Source organism: Callionymus lyra, chromosome 15 (assembly GCF_982586985.1).
Source record: "Callionymus lyra chromosome 15, fCalLyr1.hap1.1, whole genome shotgun sequence".
NCBI lineage: Eukaryota > Metazoa > Chordata > Actinopteri > Syngnathiformes > Callionymidae > Callionymus > Callionymus lyra.
Window position 1 is genome coordinate 16,122,323 of NC_141832.1, and position 22,941 is coordinate 16,145,263.

The 22,941-nt window shown below is 33.5% G+C and overlaps 1 protein-coding gene across 1 annotated transcript in view; it reads left to right on the forward strand.

Moving 5' to 3' along the window:
• The first annotated feature begins 14,934 nt into the window (after window positions 1-14,934).
• Window positions 14,935-22,941, forward strand: part of LOC148065101 (protein tweety homolog 2-like) — a 48,661-nt gene continuing 40,654 nt past the window's right edge. Inside the window, exons 1-2 of the mRNA XM_087809370.1 lie at window positions 14,935-15,137; window positions 20,848-21,020. Of these exons, the coding sequence (XP_087665496.1) occupies window positions 15,009-15,137; window positions 20,848-21,020 (302 nt within the window). The 5' untranslated portion in view covers window positions 14,935-15,008. The remainder of the gene's footprint in view (window positions 15,138-20,847; window positions 21,021-22,941) is intronic.

Below are 22,941 nucleotides of genomic sequence, written 5' to 3' on the forward strand. Positions count from 1 at the left end.
ATATTTTCTGGTCTTTAGGAAAAAGTTTTTTGGTTGACATTGAATATTTTCTGGTCTGCAGGCAAAAGTTTTTGGTTGACATTGAATATTTTCTGGTCTGCAGGCAAAAGTTTTTGGTTTACATTTAATATTTTCTGGTCTGCAGGCAAAAGTTTTTGGTTGACATTGAATATTTTCTGGTCTGTAAGCAAAAGTTTCTGGTTTACACAGAATTTTCTGGTCCATATGCAATATTTTCTGGTTCACAAGCAAAAGTTTCAAGTTCACACACAATATTTTCCGCAAAGGTTTCTTGTTTTTGACAATATTTTCTGTTATACACGCAAATGTTTCTTGGTTACACAAAATATTTACTGGTCCGCACACAAAAGTTTCTAGATTCCACCCAAAAGTTTAGAGTTTACGGACGATATTTGTGGTTTACAGGCAAATGTTTCTGGATTACACAAGATATTTTCTGGTCCGCACACAAAAGTTTCTAGTTTACACACAAAAGATTAGAGTTTACTCGCAAAAGCTCCTGGTTTACACCGAATATTTTCAGGTCCACAACTGTTATAATCTGGTCCACACGCCAGTAGTTTATTGTACGCACATCAAAGTTTTTTATGCAAAGAACATGGAATGATCTGGTGAAAACCGCTTGTTATATGTCCCTTCAAGGATTACGACTATTGCTGTCCGAGAAGGTCTTTCATTTTTTATTTTTAAAAGACCAGATTCTACGAAGTAGCATTTGCTTGGGACTTGATGCATCAGAATTGTTAAATTCAGAAACACAAAGGGTTAAAATACAAATGCGATACAAATAAAATATACCCAGGAAGGCTTTCACAATACGAGACTAAACAGACTGCAACATCACAGCTTTTTAATTTGGAGGAGATTTGTTGTTTTTCCTGGAGGCGGAATTTACCTCCTTATCTCTGCTTTTAACGTCAAGATGTCTACCTAAAGTGTCCTCCTTCACCAGCACCACCTCTCAACGCCGCTGTCTTCCTGCTTCAAGCACAAACATATATTTACTCTCCTGTCTTTCATTAACTTTTCTTCTGCATAATCTCCCTGGATGTTTCGGGATTAATTGTTGACACTTAAAAGCTGCTGCTTGTAAACAACCCGTTAGATGGTGGAGCAGGAACACTGCAACCTAGTGGCAGGGACAGGAATTGTAATTATTTTCAGTAATCAGCTAAAACATAGTGATGGTGTGATGAAGCTTCATGAAACAGTGTCGTGTTGTTTAGAGGTCAGTAGGTGGCGCCATCAGTTTCAAAATGATGTGACGTTTCATTTGAACAAAACAAAAGGAAAAAAGTGCAGAGACCGCCATCTAGTGGTCTCCTAAGATAATGACACTGCTTCATGAAGCTTCATCAGACCATCACTACCGTCAACCACAAAGACTTTTATTTATTTATTATCGTAAATCCTGCATTTATTTAGTCTGACACCAGGTGGCAGTATGCGTTTAGATGCTCGCTTGCACAACACACAGCTTGGGCGCAAAAAGAGAAGCAGTGAAGCTTTCTTAAGGTAGAGAGGGAAGAATCCTGGTGGATTTAGATGGATTCAAGTGGATCCAGATGGTTATTCCAAGCACACACACAATTGTTTTAATCTGTTTTTCAAGTAAAAAAAAAATATGAACAAAAGCTTCTTTAGTTTAAGTAAATAAATGAAAATACCCATAAAAAGTGAAAACATAAACCAAGATAGAAAGTCCACTAGATGGCGGTCTCTGCACTATTTTCCTATGTTTTAAACAACGGTTCTAATGAAACATCACATCATTTTTAAACTGATGGCGCCACCTACTGACCTCTAAACGACATGACACTGTTTCATGAAGCTTCATCAACACTTCAGTAGTTTTGTTATTTTGTCTAAAAAATGTTTGGGAGAGAAATTCAAATAACAATAATGTACTGTAAATATTGTAAAAATGTGTACTTTAAGGTTTGCCTGAATATTGTTTTTTGAAAACACAAAAATGATCTTTTAAAAAAAAAAGACAAACACAAAAAGTAAAGTCAGAGAAGAAACATTTGATTTAAGGGATTTAAAAAATAAAGCACTAGATAAATAGATAGATAAAACTTTTTTGATCCCTCTAATAAAGCACCAATTATAATTATAATTGGTTAACCTTTGACACACCAGGCGAGTGGGAGGTGTTCAAGTGGTCTATTTCAGCTGGAGCTCAGTTTAAACACAGACCATCATAATACCTCAACAATGATGGTATTTACAGTATGTAACAATAAATCGGAAAAATAATAAATGAAAATAAGTTTCTTTAACCAGTAAATCAAATTTTAAAAAGTGAGAAATCACACCAAAATAAATCAACAATAAAACCGAAATATGATGCGTACTGTTGCCTGCAACACTTAGTTTCCACCAGGGGGGGTTGAAGTTATTTTGTCCAAAACATTTTGGGGGAAAATGTAGGTAAAAATAAAATACTGTAAATATAATACGATCCACTTTAGGTTGTGACTGACCATTATTTTCTGCACAAGAAGATGTACAAAAAAAGGGATTAAAACAATAAAGCACTAATCATTATTAATCTCAACAAAGTTTGACACCCATTGTAAATGCAGGGATGAAACATATAAACATAGTAATATAATTAAAATCTGCTTTAAACAAATGTTAAAAGAGGAGAAAGATCAATATATAATGAGAAAACTGATGCTTCATTACAGGATAAGAATGACTGTTAAATGATCATAAAGCGAAAATGTGTTCATGAAGACTCGTATTAACCCCGAAGACATCAAAATGTCGTTGTTTTTTGTTTTTTTCGCAATCTGGTCTCCATGAAAATCTCCAGAGACCCCAGCGAGTCTGCAGTCTATTTCATTTACACTACAGACAGAGACAGATGGTCGTCTGGCAGCTCCCCCTTCATCATATTTATTTATTTTCCAGGTCATTTGCATTCTTCCTTACTAGTTATTTTGCCCTCTTTTTTATTCATACAATCAAATAAACATCCTTTCATCATTTGCCAAACAACCCGGACCACACCGGACACACATCAGAGATCATAGGAGCAATGATGTTCCAGACTCTCAATATAGCAGGAATTTGTTGCTTTGTTATTACTATTTAATGCATTTTCAGGAGCCGCTAGGAAGTCTGCTTCGATTGGATAACACCGGGACGCTGGGCTTTCAGGCAAAAAAAGCCACTTTCATATGTATAAATTACTCAAAAATGGAGCGGCGGGGATTTAAATCCAAAAAAGTAATAACCATGAAGGAGGACGAACTATAGCTTTTTTTTCCAACCCACCAGTAGCTAAATGTTAAGGATTAAAGGGAAGTGGCTCAAACCAAGGTTGACGTTTATTTTACAGTCTGTATCATGTCCAAGGCTGATTCTTATTTTGTATATACAGGTGAAAGTAGATTTGTATCCTTCATCTAAAGTCAAGTTGGGAATTCTTGAGCTTTTGTTAAAACAAGAACTTTATAGATGTATTTTTCTAATTTTAAAACAATATAAAAAAATACAAAAAAAATGTGATTCAATATTAAAGTAATAGCTTGCCTTTTTTAGATCGCTTTAAAGTCATATTATCTACAATTCTTTTTTAATTTGTTGCACTATTTCTGATATATATTTTTCTAGTTTTCTTTATTTTATATTATATATATATATATATATATATATATTTAAAAATATTATATTAATACAACTTTATTATTTTATTGTTTTCAGTATTTAATATATGTTTTCCTAGTTTAATTTTTTTTTAATATATAGAAAACAAATCATATTATTCTAAAACTAAATTTTCATTTTCATTTCAGTATTTATACTATATATTTTTCCTAGTTTTCCTTTTTATATATATATAGAAACTAAATCATATTAATATAACTTTATTTTTATTTCAGTATTTTTAATAATTATTTTCCTAGTTTCATTTTTTTAATATATAGAAACAATATGATATTAATACAACTTTATTATTTTCAGTATTTTTAATATATATTTTCCTAGTTTTCCTTTTTTATATATATAGAAAATATATCATATTAATATAACTTTATTTTTATTTTTATTTCAGTATTTTTAATAATTATTTTCCTAGTTTTCCTGTTTTTATAAATATATAGAAAATATATCATATTAATATAACTTTAATTTTATTTCAGTATTTTTAATAATTATTTTCCTAGTTTTAATATATATATAAAATATATATATATATATATATATATATATATATATATATATATATATATATATATATATATATATATATATATATATATAGAAACAATATCATACTGATACAACTTTATTATTTTATTGTTTACAGTATTTTTAATAGATTTTTCCTTAGTTTTCTTTTTTTTATATATAGAAAATATATCATATTAATATATCTTTGTTGTTTTTTTTATCTCTGTATTTTTAATAATTATTTTCCTAGTTTTCCTATTTATATATATATATATATAGAAAATATATTATATTAATATAACTTTATTTTGATTTTTATTTCAGTATTTTTAATATATATTTTCCTAGTTTTACTTTTTTTTATTATATAGCAAATAATTAATATTAATGTAACTTTGTTTTTATTTCAGTATTTTAAATATATATTTTTCCTAGTTTTACTTTTTTTTTTAAATATATAGAAAATATATCATATTAATACAAGATTTTTCCTAATCTTCTGGGACTCCTGTGTTTTTCTTATGTCTTTTAAATGTGTAGGTATTTTTAACTGTGTATTGTTTTTGATTGTTCAGGTGCTAGAAAGGCGCTTTACAAATTACTATTACTAACTATATTCCCTCAAACATATTAGTAAAAAAAAAAATTCAATATGTATTTAAAGAATTGTACTGGCAGTGATTTTGCATCAGAACTTGTCACATACAATTGAGACACACAGTTATTAAGTTGGAACCTCCAATGAGTTCATTACAACTGACAAACATTTTCCTTCGAAAAAATGTTTTACTCTTTGTTCAAAGCGATTCTTTCTCTGCTTCTTTTCTATCCAGTCTCGTATACTACTTCATATAAGTCGTCGCCGACATCCCATAAAACCCCCTGTGTAGCCTCATTATCGCTCTGGTTTTGGAAGAAAGAGAAGATGGACAATCTACAGTCTGTCTTTTAGAAGAAAAAAAAGAACTACTTAGAGAAAGATAGAAAGTTATAAATAAATGCTTGTTTCATCTCTCTTTGAGCTGATTGGCGAAGACATCGCTCACGTAACCACCGTCTAGTGTTCGGATCTTTGTAACTGCGAATGAAAGAGAAAGGAGAGTCCCAGGATGAAACCCAAAAAAGGAACGACTAAGTTATTGAAGATGGTATTTGTCTTCGATCCATACGTAAACAACTCATTATACTTCCTGTTTCTACCACTCAAAACCAACAAAACCTCAGACCTTTTTCTCCTTGTAAAAATCTCCAGACTTTCTGCTTCTTACCGAGCAAGTCAAAGTAACTGGACTTCAAAGTTGCCTTTGATATGAATTTTCCTATAGCACCAGTAGTACCCACAGTACATGTCTGACCCCTGAGACTCTGGCTGATGAAAGACCCACATGAGCAGCAGATCCCTTCATTAAGATCAGACCCCATGGACACTATTATACACCCAGGATCTGTGTGAGCAACGGTCGGGATGAGAGTTTGTTTAACACAAACGCAGGGAACGCCGCTGGGAATGCCACCTAAATGGACTTTAAAGTGCTGGGCTGCCACCTAATGGTTCCACCTCAGTGTGTGTGTGTGTGTGTGTGTGTGTGTGTGTGTGTGTGTGTGTGTGTGTGTGTGTGTGTGTGTGTGTGTGTGTGTGTGTGTGTGTCGAGGTGAGTTTTCATCTTTTTAAAAAAAGCTTCACTGTCCAGTGTGTTACATTAGCTTCAAGTCATTATGTTTGCTCAATTAAACCCGGTGTTTGTTTTGAGCTTCTCGTTGTCCAATCAAATCATCAAAACCGTCGGATCCATTAGTCCTGTTCCAAGAGGTCGTACGGCGGGAGCTTCGTAAACACATCCCGCTCGCCGTGTATTAATGACCTCCACGATTTGAAACCGTCTTTTTTGTCGTAATGGAAACTAAGGTTTTTAAAATAAAAATGTATCTAGGTTTAAATGAATCTTGAACGGACAGGTCGCGTCAGCAGTGATTAACCTCTGTTTGGTTTTCAACGGTGGGAGGAAATCAGAGCGTGAGCTGAATACTCATGTATGGATCATCTTGATGTGAGGCTTCAGCAACTCCCACTCGGCTACAGTTTCTAGAAAGTGGAGCGTCTTAAGGGCAGAGAACACTGTTTTTTTATCCAAAAAATTGTTAATTTGTTGCCTTAGAATTTGAGTTTTAGTAGTGATGTTCTAACGAAGCTTCATGAAGCAGTGTCATTATTTTCAGAGTCCACTAGATGGCGGTCTCTGCACTATTTCCCCTTGTTTTGAACGACTGTTCTAATGAAACATAATTTTTTTAAATTGATGGCGCCACCTACTGACCTCTAAATAACATGACACTGTTTCACGAAGCTTCATCAGACCAGCATGACTGCTGAAAAAAATAATTATATATATTTCCTTAAAAGGGGGAAAAAAAAGGAAAGCACTGAAATCACGCACACCATCGCCAAGGGCCATATTTTTAAATGAATGAAGGATTATATTCAGGGGGAATTAAACCAGCGACTTTAGAGAGAAAGTTTATTTATTAAATATATTGTTATAGTGATGCCATTTTTTATGAAAGATAATTCTGTTCTGAGCAACACAGGCAAATATGCAAAGTAAGTATATCAACCGAATGTAAAATATTTAGGTCATTTTATTTTAAAATAAATTAATTAGTGATGTGATGTTCATGAAGCAGGGGCATGTTGTTTAGAGGTCAGTAGGTGGCGCCATCAGTTTAAAAATGATGTTTCATTAGAACAGTTGTTCAAAACAAAGGAAAATAGTGCAGAGACCGCCATCTAGTGGACTCTGAAAATAATGACACTGCTTCATGAAGCTTCATCAGAACGTCACTATCAATAATACGAAATAATAAATATAACTTTTTTTTAAATCTAAATAGTGGCTATATCCATGTCATTTTTAAAATCAGAAACAGCTTTAATTGTTATTAACACTTTTATTTATATGCCATTTTATGTTGATGTTTTATTTTTATTATTGTGTTTTATTCTATTAATCTCTTTTTATTTCATTCACTTTATTTAATTTTTTTTTTTGTACTGTGACCACAACAAATACACTTAACACTGGCAATAAAATGTATGATTCTTTATTAGCCAAGTATATTAACAAAATACATTCAATTTTTCTCCTTTGGAATTTATGTTATTTGTGCACTCAGGGGATAGCATTGAAATTAAAATAGAAATAATCCAGAAAAAAATTCAAATTTACAAGAAATATGCAAAAATAGTGCAATACTAGTGATTGTACTCGAATAATAGTTACTAGTTTCAAATGCATTTTAGTTGTTTGGTCGCTAAAGGATTAGCATTATAACAAAAAAAGTAGTTATGAAGCTTCATGAAGCTTCATGAAGCAATGTCATGTTGTCTAGAGGTCAGCAGGTGGCGCCATCAGTTTAAAAATGATGTGATGTTTTATTAAAACAGTTTCTCAAAACAAAGGAAAACAGTGCAGAGACCGCCATCTAGTGGACTCTGAAAATAATGACACTGTTTCATGAAGCTTCATTGAATCATCACTACACAAAGTTATCTCAAATACTTTTTGGAGAAAAAAGTTGATATACATTTTACATATAAAATGTATACAAACGAATCTTCACTTTGTTGTTAATGTGTAGAAAAAGCATGTGAATTAAATATAAATATAAAATAAATTAATGACTCTATTTTGCTTAGAGCATCTCAAAAACATTTTATACCCTTTTTTTTAATTCAACCCAAAACTTTCCACCTTTTTTCGTTAATTACGATCATAATGAATTCTCCAAGAAGGTTAAAAAAAATAAAGATCTTGTAAAACAACGTTTTATTCCCAGTGAATGCAACAGTAATCCATAAAAAACAGAGTACGGTGATGGGAACAAGTCCTATTAGTGTCAGAGAAAGGTTATAGATGTTGATTCACTAAGTTTCTCTCTCTTGGTTTTTCAACAAACATTTGTGAAAAAAGATATGACCTTTGTCGAGCTTTGAGCAACAAACATTGTTAGGGCGCCGACAGTAAATTGGCTGTTATTTCGCGGGCGCGACGCCTTGTCTTCGCTGAACTAACAAGAATAAATCAACAACAGGTCTGATACGTATAGTTGCGAATCCGGAGCGACACGGAAAACGAGGCGGTTTTATTCATGTCGCTCCGCCATTCCCAGCTCCCCGGGTTCAAACCGGGTGATTGATTGGCAGCGAAATCGCTGGAGAATCCCCAACAGTTTGTAAAGGCGGATTCATATTCATACGATGCGTCTTCGAGTGTCACTGACTCGAAAGGTTCCAGTCGGAGCACACTCCAGCCGTGGAGGTGCATCAAAACATCCAAATAATCATCGGAGAAGTCGGAGGAGGAAACCACTCCTACTTCCTTTAGGGCGAAAAATGCATATGAAGTCCTTTCATCAAGGCTTCGCTTTTATCTCGGAGGAGTCTTTTTTTCCGGCAAATTTAACTTATTGATTTTGTAGAGTTGAGGGTAATTTGTGATCAGAGAAGCCTTCAGAACGCAGTGTTCTGACGTTTTGTTTGTTTTTTTTTCCCCTCCTATTTAAACACACAGTCGGTTGGTTCAAGCCCCAAGATACAGTCTGCAAATTAAAAAATCTTTAAGCTTCCTGAGGATAACAAGTTTGTAGTCGTGGTTGATTTTAGTTGGACAAACAAGTCAATATCAATGGCCTCAGAAGGAGTGTGTGGACGACCCACATTAGTCACGGTGGAGTGAGGAGAAGGGGGGCGGATGTCTTTCAAGTCGTCGAGACCCGAACTGAACCCTGATCCACGACCGCATTACACGCGAATGTTTAGGTGATTCTATGGAAACCTGGCGTCGGCTCTGATGAATATATTGCGTGTCTGTGGAAGCGTGGCAGGAGGATGGAGAACACAATGTCGCGAGGTACATGGAGGTCCGGGCAAGTGGGAGGCGAGCTGAAAAGATGGTCTGGAACCCGACAGGGAAGCAGACGGCATCTGATCCGTCTTCGTAAAGAAATATTGTGTTGAATTTTAATATTAACTGAAAAGTTTTTTTTTTCTAAGTCACAGTTGAAAACCGTTGCTGAAGTTCTATATTTAAAGTATTGTCTGCCAAGAAGTTGATTTTATTTATATTTTTAAACTTCATTCTTTTTCGTTTTAATAGCAAAATGAATGTTATTCAATGTATTGTTTATAATCTATTACTTTTGACAAACGAAACGAAATATTTGACAAGAATTTTCCGATGTTACCATCTGGATCCAGCGATCTTTTGAAGGATTCATCAAGAAAGGAAGACAGTTCTTGGTCGCTCTTACTGTGGCATTTTTGAAAAGGAGTGAATAAATATATAGCTTAAAAATTGTATTGTTTAAATTAAGTGGTTTAGGCGTTTTGGTGCTTGGTTCCGTTGTTCTATTGCATTTTTGCACAGTTTTATCTTGTTTCATTCTTTTATTCTGTACTTACGCTAAAAAAAAAGAAGTTTATTACTCTGTTTTTTTAACAACACTGGCAGTAAAAGTTTCTGATTTTCCGGTACATTTTTGGTCGACAAGATGGATGATGTCAAAGGGCCATTTATGGCTCCCAATTTTCTTATTTGGTACATGAGATCTTTAACGATTCTTCTTTCTTTTTTTTTTAGGATGAAAACAAGTTATTTTGCTAAATTTTTTGAATGAATGAAAATAGTTTTTATATTTTTAATGTTTTGTTAAGGTGGGAAAATGCCCTTCCTCAGGGGCCACATTATATACTGTGAGCAAAGAGACAAAATATGATGGAAAAAATATTTTAAAAAAGTATATAAAACTAACCCAACTATGTGTATTAATTATCTATATACCATGCAATAAAATATAAGAAAACAAACTCTTTTTTTTTATTTACAGTATATTCTCTCAATATTCACTGACAAACATTATATAAGGCGCACAAAATACACAACTCACTTAATGTTTGTCAGCCACACTTGTTTTTAATCTAAATAAGAAATAACTTGCTATTCTGCTATGTCGCCTGAAGCATCTCGAAAACAAATTATCCTTTTTTTTAGAAAACAAATTCTTAATCATGAGCATAATTAATTGTCCAAGCAGGTAAAAATGATTTCAAGTCAAAATAATGTTTTATTCACAGTTGTGGTGATAGAGAATAGAAAGGTAATTCACATAAAGCACAAAGGGGGCGCCACACACGGACCCCTGACTCCATCTATGCGGCCCGCATGAACTTAAGAATAATGTTATAAAACAGAACATTTAGAAATGTTTAAAATCAGTTTCCATCAACACTATTACTAGCTCAACCCTACATATATTTTCCTAAAGTGCTTTCATATGATATTTTTAAATAAAATGTATTTACAATTAATTATTACACGATTTATTTGCTGACATTTCTTTATCACACATTTTTTATTTTTTCCTCTCAAGGTCTTTGTTTGAATATCTATTTTTTTGTAGTGCTTTTGTATGATATTTTTAAATAATATGTATATAGAATTTAATATAACACAATTTATTTGCCGTCATTTCTTTATCATGCATTTCTTTATATTTTCATGAAGATCTTTGTTTGAATATCTTTTTTCTCTTCTTTTTTTCCTTAAATTTCTCCTATTTATGGTTTTTTGTTGTATACTTTTCATACTGCTTTTATATGATTTTCTTTTTTTTTAATAAAAATAATAATAAATTAAATCAATAAAATAAAAGTATGGCAGGAAATATTCGATATAAGTAAGTAAGTAATTTGTATTTATACAGTGCTTTTCCAGACCATTTTAAATGGTAAAATATATAAAGCATGCAATGTTTTTTATAATCTTAATATAAAATGAATTATAATGAAATGAAATACAGTATTAAGCTTATTTTCGAATGTCCTTTTATTCCTTTATTTACCCCTAAATTTTCCGATCATTTAAAATTCTTTATTTGTCATTTTCATTCTCTTGGTTGACGGCCCCTTATAACAGACATAAAGTGCCCCCCGAGGGAATATAATAAAGGTATATTCGATAAAAAAAAGGTTTGCATGTAAAAAAAAAGACGACAAAATCATCAATGTTACTGAACCGTGGCGGAATATATTGAATCCCGAGCAGACCAGGGCAATCTGTGCAACAGCCTGAAAAGGAAACTGTTTTTTTTGGGAGGGGAAAGGCTGGTGGCAGTTTGCATATGCAATAATAGAGGATTTTGACACGACTTTTTTCAGCCCTACAAGCTGCTTCGTCCGGAGAGACGCGGCACCAGAAGTGAATAGAAAGTGTCGACGGTAGCCAAGAAGCTATTGGCAACGGTTACGAGCGGAAAACAAAAAAAAAAACACATAACCAACCTCAAATCTTTATTCCAGCGGAGAAGAGACACCTGGACGGCGTCCAGGCGCTAAAATAAATACGTGGCTCTGCTTGCCAAGTGAAACGTTTAGATGCGTATGACCGTTGATCTCGACGGGAATTGAACATAAACTCGTTTAGGAAAAAAATGTGAAGTATCTGCTTATGAACACACTTGGGGTGACACATGGCTGTAAAGAAGAACCTTTAAATGTGACACCTTCATGTAGCATTGATGCTAGCCAAGTATCTTTGTTGATGGTCTTAAAAGTCCAACCTGTAGGATTTTAAATTCGGTTTCTGGCTCCCTCTTGTGTTGGAACAGCCTTACTACAATTAAGTAAATGTATTTACTTATTTACTTTCCAACCTAGCATACAAAAACAAAAATCACTTTCTGACTCACTTTCTTACTCAATCAACACCCTCTCAGTGAACTCATCAGGACAGTTGAATTATCAACAGTAGTTAGGACAAACTAAAATAAACGTCATCTTCAAATTTTGTAACAATATTAAATAATTTGAGTGTTTTTTTTATTGTAATACAATTCATCCAAGTTGTGTCAGTACAGTTTTGGGGCTAAATGAATTGTGAGTAAGACGGTGTTGTGCGAATATACCATATATTACTTTAAATATATATAATATGTTTGTGTTTTGTAGAAGAAAAATGACACAAAAATCAACATGTTTGGCACCGAAATCGTTGTTTCTTCTCAGTATGGTTACTACGGTTAAGTCAGAACTGGTGCCACAGTGACGCTGGCTCAACTAGTGATAGATTTGCCTTGTAGCTCAGCTCTTTCTGCGCCAAGAGACCCAGCCATCTTTAGATCTGCATCATAAGTCTCTAAACAGAAAATTGATTTTACTCCGGCTGCTTATATTCAATTATTAAAGGATAATATTTACTGATTTTTGTTTACTCGGAACATGATTTATGACGAGTGAAAAAAAAGTGTTTTTTTTTTTCTTCCAGATTGGCAGGAATTTATGGGATGGCAGCTGTCCAGTTGATGACAAGTTGATTTTCTGAAATTAATGATAGTATCTGAATAAGAGCTTTTGCAAAAAAAAAGCTTTGTTGAATTATTATGACACATAAACATTTGTACTATGAAAATGTGGAGAGAACTTGTGATTGTCCCAGAGCAATATCTGTGCTGTTTAAATATAAGTAACTGGTAATAAATTCCTGTTATTCTCATTTATTCTTCTTTTTTTTTGACACATTCGCTGAGTGGCCACTCACCCTCTCCTTGTGACTCATTCTGGCGCTAAAAATCTATTCAGCCATTTCCAATGAATGTAGAATTAAAAATGAATAAGTGTCAGCTGGGAATCAATTAAAATCATTTAGAGGAATTAAACCAGCACATTTGCCAATCGAGGAGGAGGATTTTTTCGAGTGTTACAACACGACGAGTCACGGAAGCATTACAATCACATTAGTGCTGGTGTCAACTTTACTCATCAGCCAACTCCCGTCTGAAGTCGCTTCTTGAAACCGATGATTAAATCACAGCCATGGATTTGATGTTTTGTGTGTCTGTGTGTATTGTGGAATATCTAAGAAAAATCACACAGAAATCACATGGTTTAAAGCCCTTTTAGATAATAAAACCATCATTATTATTATTATTATTATTAAATAATATATTGTAAAGTAGAAAAAAGTATAATTATATCTTCATCTTCATAACAATTAAAATAATTTTAACCATGCATTAATAAAATCATATTTAATCTGCATTTAAATGTGTGAATATGATCCAAATAATCAGATATACAGTACATAGTTTATTATTTGGGTGATATTAATGAGGTGACAATTCTTTTTTGAGAGCAGCTCCTGTCCAAGTCAATACATTTCACCTCAGTGTACCTTGTTGTCCACAAGAGGTCAGACATTAACAGTCATAAATAGCTCAGTCAAGTCCTTTTAATCTGCATGTCAGGATCCGCCTCCTCCTGTGTCACTGACTAAAATAGCATGCACTGAGCTGAACATCAATTAAAGGAGAAAATTCAATACATAGCATGCAAAAATGATGAAAAAATTAAATAAAACACCTGTATAATCACCACCAAATACAAATATTGACAAATAAATGAAAAATAAATACATCTGTTTACGGAGCTTTACCACCAATTTGATCCATTTTTTTTGTTCTGTTTATACATCTTTTACATTTAATAATAATAATTTAAAGATTTAATTTAATTAAACACTTTTTTAAATGATTTATAATAATATATATATATTTTATCTAACATAATAAAAAAACTAAACAAAACGACGCACAGCCTTTTTATTTGACTTAAAATAAAGGTTTTCCCTCCAGATTAGTAGTATATGTAATATAATTATTTCAAAATATATATATTTTGCTATTACAGCTAAACGTATAGAATTCCTAACAATTAACATTTAGTTTTATTTTACACAATTTTATATCCTGTTTACATTTTTGTTCAAAACGAGAACAAAAATGATGATTATTATGATTAATATTTTTCTTTTCAATTATATTTGTGTATGAATTGAAAAATTAATCAAATCTGACTTATTCTCAATAAAGTTTTTTTTCCCTCTTGTTTAATAGTATGTGTATTAGTGTTTAATAAAGTTGAATGTAATGTGATGTGTCATTTATTAAAAAAAAATAAAGAAGATGATGATTATGATTAATATTATTTTAAATTTAGAAATACATTTTTGAACATGTTTACAACTTCTTTCTTCATTTCCATTAATTTAAACATGTAAACATTAAAAAGTCATTTCATGCGGGTGCACATTTTAATTATCATAAATAATAAATATAATACATTATTCTAATTTATATTAAAATTATCAGATCAGGTGTATTCATTTTTTGTTGAAAATAAGAACAAGAAAAATATAGGATGATGATCAACATTATTATTTTACAATACATTTTGATGTGTAAGATTAAAAATTGTAATTTGAGTGAAATTCAATTCTTCATTATACCTTCATTTTTGTTTGAATTTTTCTGAAACTTGTTTAATATTATTATTTTATTTATTTAATTAAACTAAAGTTTGAAATAACTTTCTCCCGCGTCACTAATATCACAACAAACAAGATGGCGGCCACGAACAAAACACGCGCAGCATCCCAGGTTACGTGAGACTCTTAAAAGCTTCATAAAACCCTTGCAAAAAAAAAAAAAAAAAAAAAAAGGCGGATTAACTTCTTCTGGAGGAGGATTTATTATTTTGTGTGAGGGGGGTCCGGGCCTTCTAGTCACGCCTTCCACGGGGGAGGCAGGTTCATCCCAACATCCGGCCAGATGTCTCCACGAGACTCTCACAGCTGCGACTCTTGTACCCGAGATTCAAGTCGCTTTTTTTCCGCGGTACTTTCTGGGACCTGCCGGTGGAACCGAAGGGCAGGAGGAGGTGAAGAGAGGTTTGGACTCACTCTTCGGCAGGCATGGCCACCGCCAGGCTCGACTACGTGGCTCCCTGGTGGACCTACTGGCTCCACAACTTCCCTCACGTCAGCCTCTCCTTCCTGCCGGTGGACAACACCTTCAACCCGGCGGAGGCGAGCTACCAGCAGGTGGGTGACTACCGTGAGCGTCAAATGGTTTTAAAAAATAAACTTATTAGAGTGAAAAGTTGTTAATATATCAGGAAAAAGTAGCTTTTTTTCAAACTTTGTGGTGTTTGTTTTGATTCTTTGATACAAACACACACTGCTCAGTTCCCACATGATGACACATGACATGTATTAACCCCATTATTATGATTTATTCCTGGTGAAACTTTCACCGTCGACAACTTTTATTAAACTTCCATTTTCACTTCTCTATATCTTTTTCTTAAAAATTGGTTCAGTTCCCACATTTATATCCACGGGGTGATATAAAAAAAAAAGTAGATTGCGGGGGCAGCAACCAGAGAGAAGAGGTCCAGTCTTGTGCACAAATGAAGACATTTTTATTCGTGCAGGCTTTTCCTTTATTATCTGAGATGTTTGTCTTATGTGTCTTAATCTTATGAAGCAGACTTGGGCAAAGTGCGGCCCTTTGACTGTATTTATGCGGCCCTCGTAATGTCAAAGTGTGATCATGTATAAATGGTTCGAATGCATTCAAAAGTGTATTTTGTAAGTAAGCAAGTAAGTCATTTTTATTTGTATAGCGCTTTTCCAGACCAGGGTCACAAAGCGCTTAAACAATCAAAAGAATATTCAATAAAGTATATACTTTAAAGATCAAGATAAAACTGATAACACAACAGGAGTTCCAGAAAATCAAGGAAAAGCCTGAACAAATAAAAACGTCTTAAGATGTATTTATTATTCATTTAAATTTTCACATAACACTTGTTAACTTTTTGCCTCCTTTTTGTGTGTAATTTTTTGTGTATATATTAATCCCCTCAAAATATATTTTTTAAAGTTAGTTGAAGAAATGTTTTGAAAGAAACTCGTATATACAATAAAATTGCAGCTTATTTAGTTTAATAAATGTCACGCCCTAATGACGAATGTCCTTTTTTTTAAGGGATTTTCTTGTATTTCTTTTTGCTCTATGGCCCCTAACAACATTCACAGAATTTAATTCATTCATTCATTCTGGAAGTTTCCATCTCCAAGAGACTCGTTGTATAATCAAAGCGGGGCATGATTACAGCCGGCTGGAGGAGGAGTGAAGCCATTATTACGTCATAATGGACTCCGCTCTCGTAACCTCTCGTTCGTCTGGATTTCAGACAAACTTTATAAAGTAATAACTTCAAACATGGTCATGATGAGGGACTCAATGCATCTTGGAGAATAAGACTTCAACATTTGAAACATATTTAGATGTTTTTAAGCGTCTTTTTGGTCAAATATTTATACGAACACAACTGGGGTCCAGTCGCTTCATTAAAATGAACATACATTTTTCTATAACTCTAAAAAGGAACAGATTACTCTGAAAGTAATCCCAACCCTTAGTTGACATTGAGTAGAAAATGAAATTGAATTTTTGGGTGAACTTTCACTTTAACTTTTGGATTGAAAGCTGTTCTAATTATGAATCGTACCCTTTGTATTGAAGAGAAAAACACATATTTTTTTCCTTAACAACAGACCAGAGGAAGATAAAAATAAAAATAGACTCAATTTAGCCACTTTGTTAACAACATGGTGAAAGTCATTCGTATATAATGTTTAAAATATAATTGTTTATTGATTTGTACACGCTATTATTAAAACTAACTATGTTTTTTCACTATGTTGTCTTGGCCTTTTAACCTATCTATTCTTAACTGTGTATCGTTTTGTTTCTAAGCGCCTTGTGACCCCTTACTTTCTTATTATAACTTACAGTCAAACTGAAGTGTAAACACTTGATTAAAATTACAAACAATGTATAAAAAGCATAGAAAAAGCAAACCTAGATTACAACACATTAAGAGCCAAATAAATACCTGAACACAAGATGAAAAAAGGGCTTTCTTAAGCAAAAAACAACAACAACACAACAACAACACATTAATGAACAAAATTAATAAATAAATAGAAATAAAGACTATAATTAGACATTATACAAAATCAAACCTTCAAATTATTTACCTATTAATACATTTATAGTTACCTTTGATGCCATTTTAACACATATCCATAAATCTGATTTAACGTTAACTTCTACAAAAATAATCCTCTATAGTTCCTAACAAAAGGAAAACAAGAAGTACATTCCAGGAGAAGTGTTTAGGGATTGTCCTTCTTCTGCTGAGACTAAAACAAGGTCTGAGGTTTCTTTCCCACAAAGACCTGTGGTTATGAACTCACAGCTGATGGTTTTTATAGAGTGTACTGTAGATTACTGATCGGCAGCTGAAATGGGTTTTCCTAGCAGGGTGACCGGGGTCTTCAATTGAGGTGGTCCTCCAGATGGACCAGATGTAGAGATTCAATCCTCTGTTTGGTCTCACATTCAGAGGTCACCACAGTGGCAGAACAAAAATAAATGTTCCAGTAGGAAATGACTTCAATCTAGAATTCAAATAAGCAGCTGATCATTAGTCACTCACTGTAAAAAAAATGCTGAAATGGTAGATTTAGGACAATTTCTTCTCTATTCCCTTTCCTGTTGTGGTTACATCTTACATGTTTACTCAACTAAACAGTTTCTTGAATATAAATCCCAGGGTGTTCCACAGATTATTCTATTTTAAGCATCTAAAATGTCTAAATCTCTCTACTGCAGAGGTTTCCCACCGTCTTGTAGAGGAACATATTTTCATTTTATTTTGACTCAATACACAACCCTGTACACAATGTAGTAGATTATTAATATCTTTCGCATTATTCCATGAGATGATGTTATTAAATGGCGATTTAAACTAGTATTTTTAGACATTAAGCTTCTTTCTACTGTTTGATTTGATGTTATGAACGGGACAAACGACAAAAGTACGAATTAAAGCACGACACAAAACACAAATATGGAGAAAGGACACGACCAACGTTTACACAAAATCATACACACAAGTGCAAACATTCGTACACAATGTATGCAGGGAAAACAAACACAAAAAACACTATATACTGTATAATATACCAATTTTTTTAATGTTAAAAAAAGACACACCAGAAATAAGATATGATTATTTCTGGAGCCTAAACTTTGAAGTGAACAAATACACAAAAACACATACCAAAACCAGTTACAAAATACTATAAATGTACTTTATAAATACAAATACTGGCACTTACTTGTAAAATCTACAAGAAGTGCAAAAAAAGGTATGACAGGCTCAAAAACCAACACAAATGCATAAACTTGAATATATATATATAATGAATTGACATCTCAATAAAGCTACACTACCAAATACTAAATTATGAATTCATAAACTCATAAAGTTAAAAAGAATACACAGAAAAAATGTAGTTAAAAAGACAAATAACACATCACAAGTAAATGAAAGAAACCAAAATATACAAAACATGTTGTGGAAAAAAACCCGCTAATGTAAATAAACATCGTCAAATCACACAAAACTTGCATAGGCACAAACAAACACCAGAAATTGGACAATGCAATCTTTAATTTAGACAGAAACATACAAAAACACATGGAACGAAAAGGACATCAACACACATAAAAGAATCAGGAATATTTTCAAAAAAACATGCACACAATGGACACAAACATAGAGACTCAATAGCCAAAGAAAAAACACAATAAACAGACAAAAGAAGACTTTTTTTTTTTACATAAAACACACACGTGAACCTGCGAAATTGACAAAATGTGCATTTATTAAACAAAAAAATCCACAAAAACTCTCTTGAAAAGTTGATGAAGAAGGAAACGCACACAGAAACAAGACATGCATACAAGCAGCAAACTTTAAATTCAAGCCAGGCAGCAAACACGCTGCTCTCACGTCCCATCATTCAATACGTTCTTTTTGTCTCGGTATTAAGTTTGATAGAGACTCCATAAAGCAACTGGCGCTTTTAATCGATGCCCTTCTCATTTTCTAAAAGAAGATAAACAGGACCATTAGGTGATGGATGCGACGCAATAATCATCTCCTCCTCCACACTAATGTGAGGCAAATAAATATTTTCTTCATGACAGGATTTCTCTGCACAGACCATAACAATTTACAACTCCCCTTTGTTTTCTTTATGTCAGAGCCCCTCTGTTTTCCCTCTTCCCCCCCTCAGGCTTTAAATATTTCCTACACTTAGGAATCACAAGACTGAGAGCTGCTGTGTCACATGATAGCACTCTGCCAGAGTCCGGGATCTTTTCACTTTTTTTTTGTGTGTGTGTGAGTGTGTGTGTGTGAGTGTATTAGCCAGAGTTCTCTTGGTGCAGTCTAACTCTGACTTCTGAAAAGATAACCCTTGACCTTTCTGTTTCTGGAGGGGTGTTCGTTCTCGCTCTCAAGTCAGCAGATCTGGTCACTGGTTAGATAAGTTTACCACCAAAGATGGTCAAAAGTAAATCAAGGGGTGCTAGAATACAAGGGGTGTGAAAGATATCAGTAAACAAATATATCACAATGTTTTTAAAAAAAAAGATAAAGTATTCAACACTGAATTAACTAGGGGTTTAAGAAAATATCGATATAACGGTATATTGCAATATATTTATTCCCGGTACTGTATCGATATTCAATAGCACTATCAATTAATTAATTATTTAAATCAAATATATTTTAATCGATACAGTGCTATTGAATATAATTGAATATAATTTTTTCACAATACTGTATTAGTATTCAAATAACTGTATAAGCTCTTTCGCAGAGCTAGCTACTTATTTCGTTAAGTTTATAGTTACCTCTCATGCAATATATCTCTAATAAAAGTCTAAATTCATCATTATTTGTATTCATCAACGATGAGGTTTGGGTACCAATAATCAGTTATCTCTGCATACATCTGTATTGTTACTAATATCAGTTATTAATCATCACATTGAAATGAATACGTTCATTACTTGTTCATTATCATTTTAAATGATTCAAATGTATTAGTTTTCAACTGAGTTCAATCAAAGTAGGAGTTAGATACCACATGTATCTTGCGTTATTGAGTTTACCCGTGCTGTGTCTCAAATCGCATACTAGCGTACTCAAAGTTAGTATTTTTAGTGCGTTAGTGCGTCTCAATTCTTAGTATGCGAAATTTAGTGCACCATGCACACTAAATTGGCGTACTAACACGCCCACAAAACTAGTAGTTCGATGGACACTAACCACCCTAAACAGCCGCCATCTTAGTGACGTTTTAAACGGAAGTTACGTCATATACTGTATATGCATATATATTCATATACTTACAGATGTATTTTCAGCCGCAGTAGAAGGATGACACGTCTTCGCTGCTGATACCAGCTTAAATATCTCGCGAATATTTAGATTCTCATATTTTTTCTTTATTTCTTTTTCCAAACTTGCAAAACGTGCTGCCAGCAGGTGTCGCCGATAGTGTTCAAACAGCTGGTTGCAACATCGTTAAATAGAAGTAGAAGAAGAAGCTGTCATGTGATTTCCGGTGAGTGTGTAGCAGCAGAGTTTGATTTGAGACGTACTATCTGTGGAGAATTTGCGTACTAGTTAGTACGTACACTAAACTGATGCATACTAACTTCTAGTATACTAAGAGTAGTATGCGATTTGAGACACAGCACAGTACTTGAAGGCAGCATCCATCTTTACTTACCATTATTTAAAAGGAAATGCAACCCTTTAACATGATTATGAAGGTCATAGAATCTTCATAATTGAATATATCTGATGATTCTCTTCAGTCTTTGATCGTCCTGGCCTGCGTCGGCGCCGTCGGTCTGTGCCTGAGCCTGACGGCGATGGCGACGTACCTGCTGTGCACGTGCTGCTGCCGCCGCGACGTGGACGAGGACGTGAAAAGACCACCTGCCGGTTGTGTCACCTGGACCGCCGTCGTCACCGGGCTCGTCATCTGGTGAGTTGTGGGGGAAAAACCAAAACTACTACTAGACGTCAGATAATAGAAAAATGTCTCAACTGGATGAAAATGAAAAGGAAAAGGGGAAATTGTTGAAGGATTAAATAACATTTTCTGCTCGTATCAGACTTCATTACCCTTTTAGAGCGATGAGATGAGTACCCACTGTCAGGAGGAATAAAGTCTGCAGCCTCCTCCTCATTACGACGCTGATGCTCCATTTTCTGACTTTAAACAGAATCATAATACAGCCGTGATTAGACATAATCAGTGGAATCTAAATCGGCTAAAAGGAGAGTGAAATAGACACGGCTTAAAAAAAGTATGATATGAGTATCTACATCCGCAACTGTCAGATCTAAAAAATAATAATTGGTGGCTTTATATTTTTTATAAGTAGAGTTGTATTTCAGTTTTATGTTCAGGCTCAAATATGATTGGCTGACTAAGCCCTTTAGCTCGAGGCTAAGACTGCTAGTACACCCCTTATTTTTTTTGTATACATGTTTTAATCGTTCATTTTTATTTACTGGGGGTTTTTTTTAACCATTTTTTTTAAATTCGAAATCCCCCTTTTTTGTATTTAGTTTTGTAAAATAATCTATTGTGTGAGGCAAAATCACGAAAACGAAAAAAGTATTCATGGAAAAAAAATTCACCCCGGTTACAATAAACCAAAGACTGTTTAACATCCAATAGGTATTTCTGTAAATATGTTTGTTTTTTAATGCAGTAAACATATTTTTTTGGCTGGTTGTGTTCGTGACTTCCAGTATTACTGCTGCCAGCCTCTAGTGGTTACTTTATGAACTGTGGCTTCGACAAAAAACAAGCTAGCACCGATAGCAACTGTTCTTTAAATTTGTATAATTAGCATAAATTAACTTCAAAGTTGGAATATGTCATGATTTTCTAGGAAACATTTGTCAAATGTTCTTTTCCTTACGTCACACACTGGTTGATTAGATTTTTAAAATCTGCTCTGTTACGAAAGAAATGACCCCCGCCCCCCCCGGGGTTGATCTTGTGACACGTTGGCCTTTTTCGTAAGTCCATGATGACCCTCACAAGCTGACAAACACAAGCCGTGTTGTGATCCTAAGTGGCGAAGTGTGATGTTCCTCACCGCGGTCGTCTATTCGTCTGATGACAGTTTTGCAGGAACAAATATTCCATCTGAAGGACATTAAAGAGATTCTCAAAAATGAACTAAACTGGAAATAAATGAGTCGTTTCAGCCGCATGTTCATCTCTTTATTGGATTGAAAAGAAGATCTGGTTTAATATAATTACATACCACATAACTGAAAATTACCCTCTTTTTTTTCATGTCATTGAAATGAACTACTTGATTTAATTTATTGTGGCGGTGTCTAGTCTTTGTGTGTATATCGTAGGCATGATAGATGTGACGTCTGCCTTATAAAACTGGGCTCTTACGATTTTCAATCTTTTTTCTTTACCTAACTGGTTGTAAATATTTTTTATGGCTCCTGGAAAGACTCTCCCATCTTTTCTGCACTACGCTTCTGTGTAATGAGAAACTACAGTAGAGTTCGATGTGTGTAGTAGATCCCTTAGCACCTTTACAAAGTACAGTAAGTTTTCAAAGGCAAGATTCTACCATCGTTTATTGGTTTCAAGATATGTCAGGGACATCAGGAGGCTGCTTGGTTAAGAGTTAGCAAAGCTGGTAACTAGCATTATGCTAACTCCTAAAATGATGTATTGTAGTTCAGTGGGTCGGGAATTTTTTAAAAACCCAAAGAAAATGACAATAAACAAATAAAACATTTACTAATAGGGTGTTTTTAAGTACATACTTTGACTGGTTTCACTTAAATGTTTTATGAAAAAGTGAAATATTGTATTCCGTAGATTCTTCAGAACTCTGATGAATTTTTTTTTTTACTGAAAT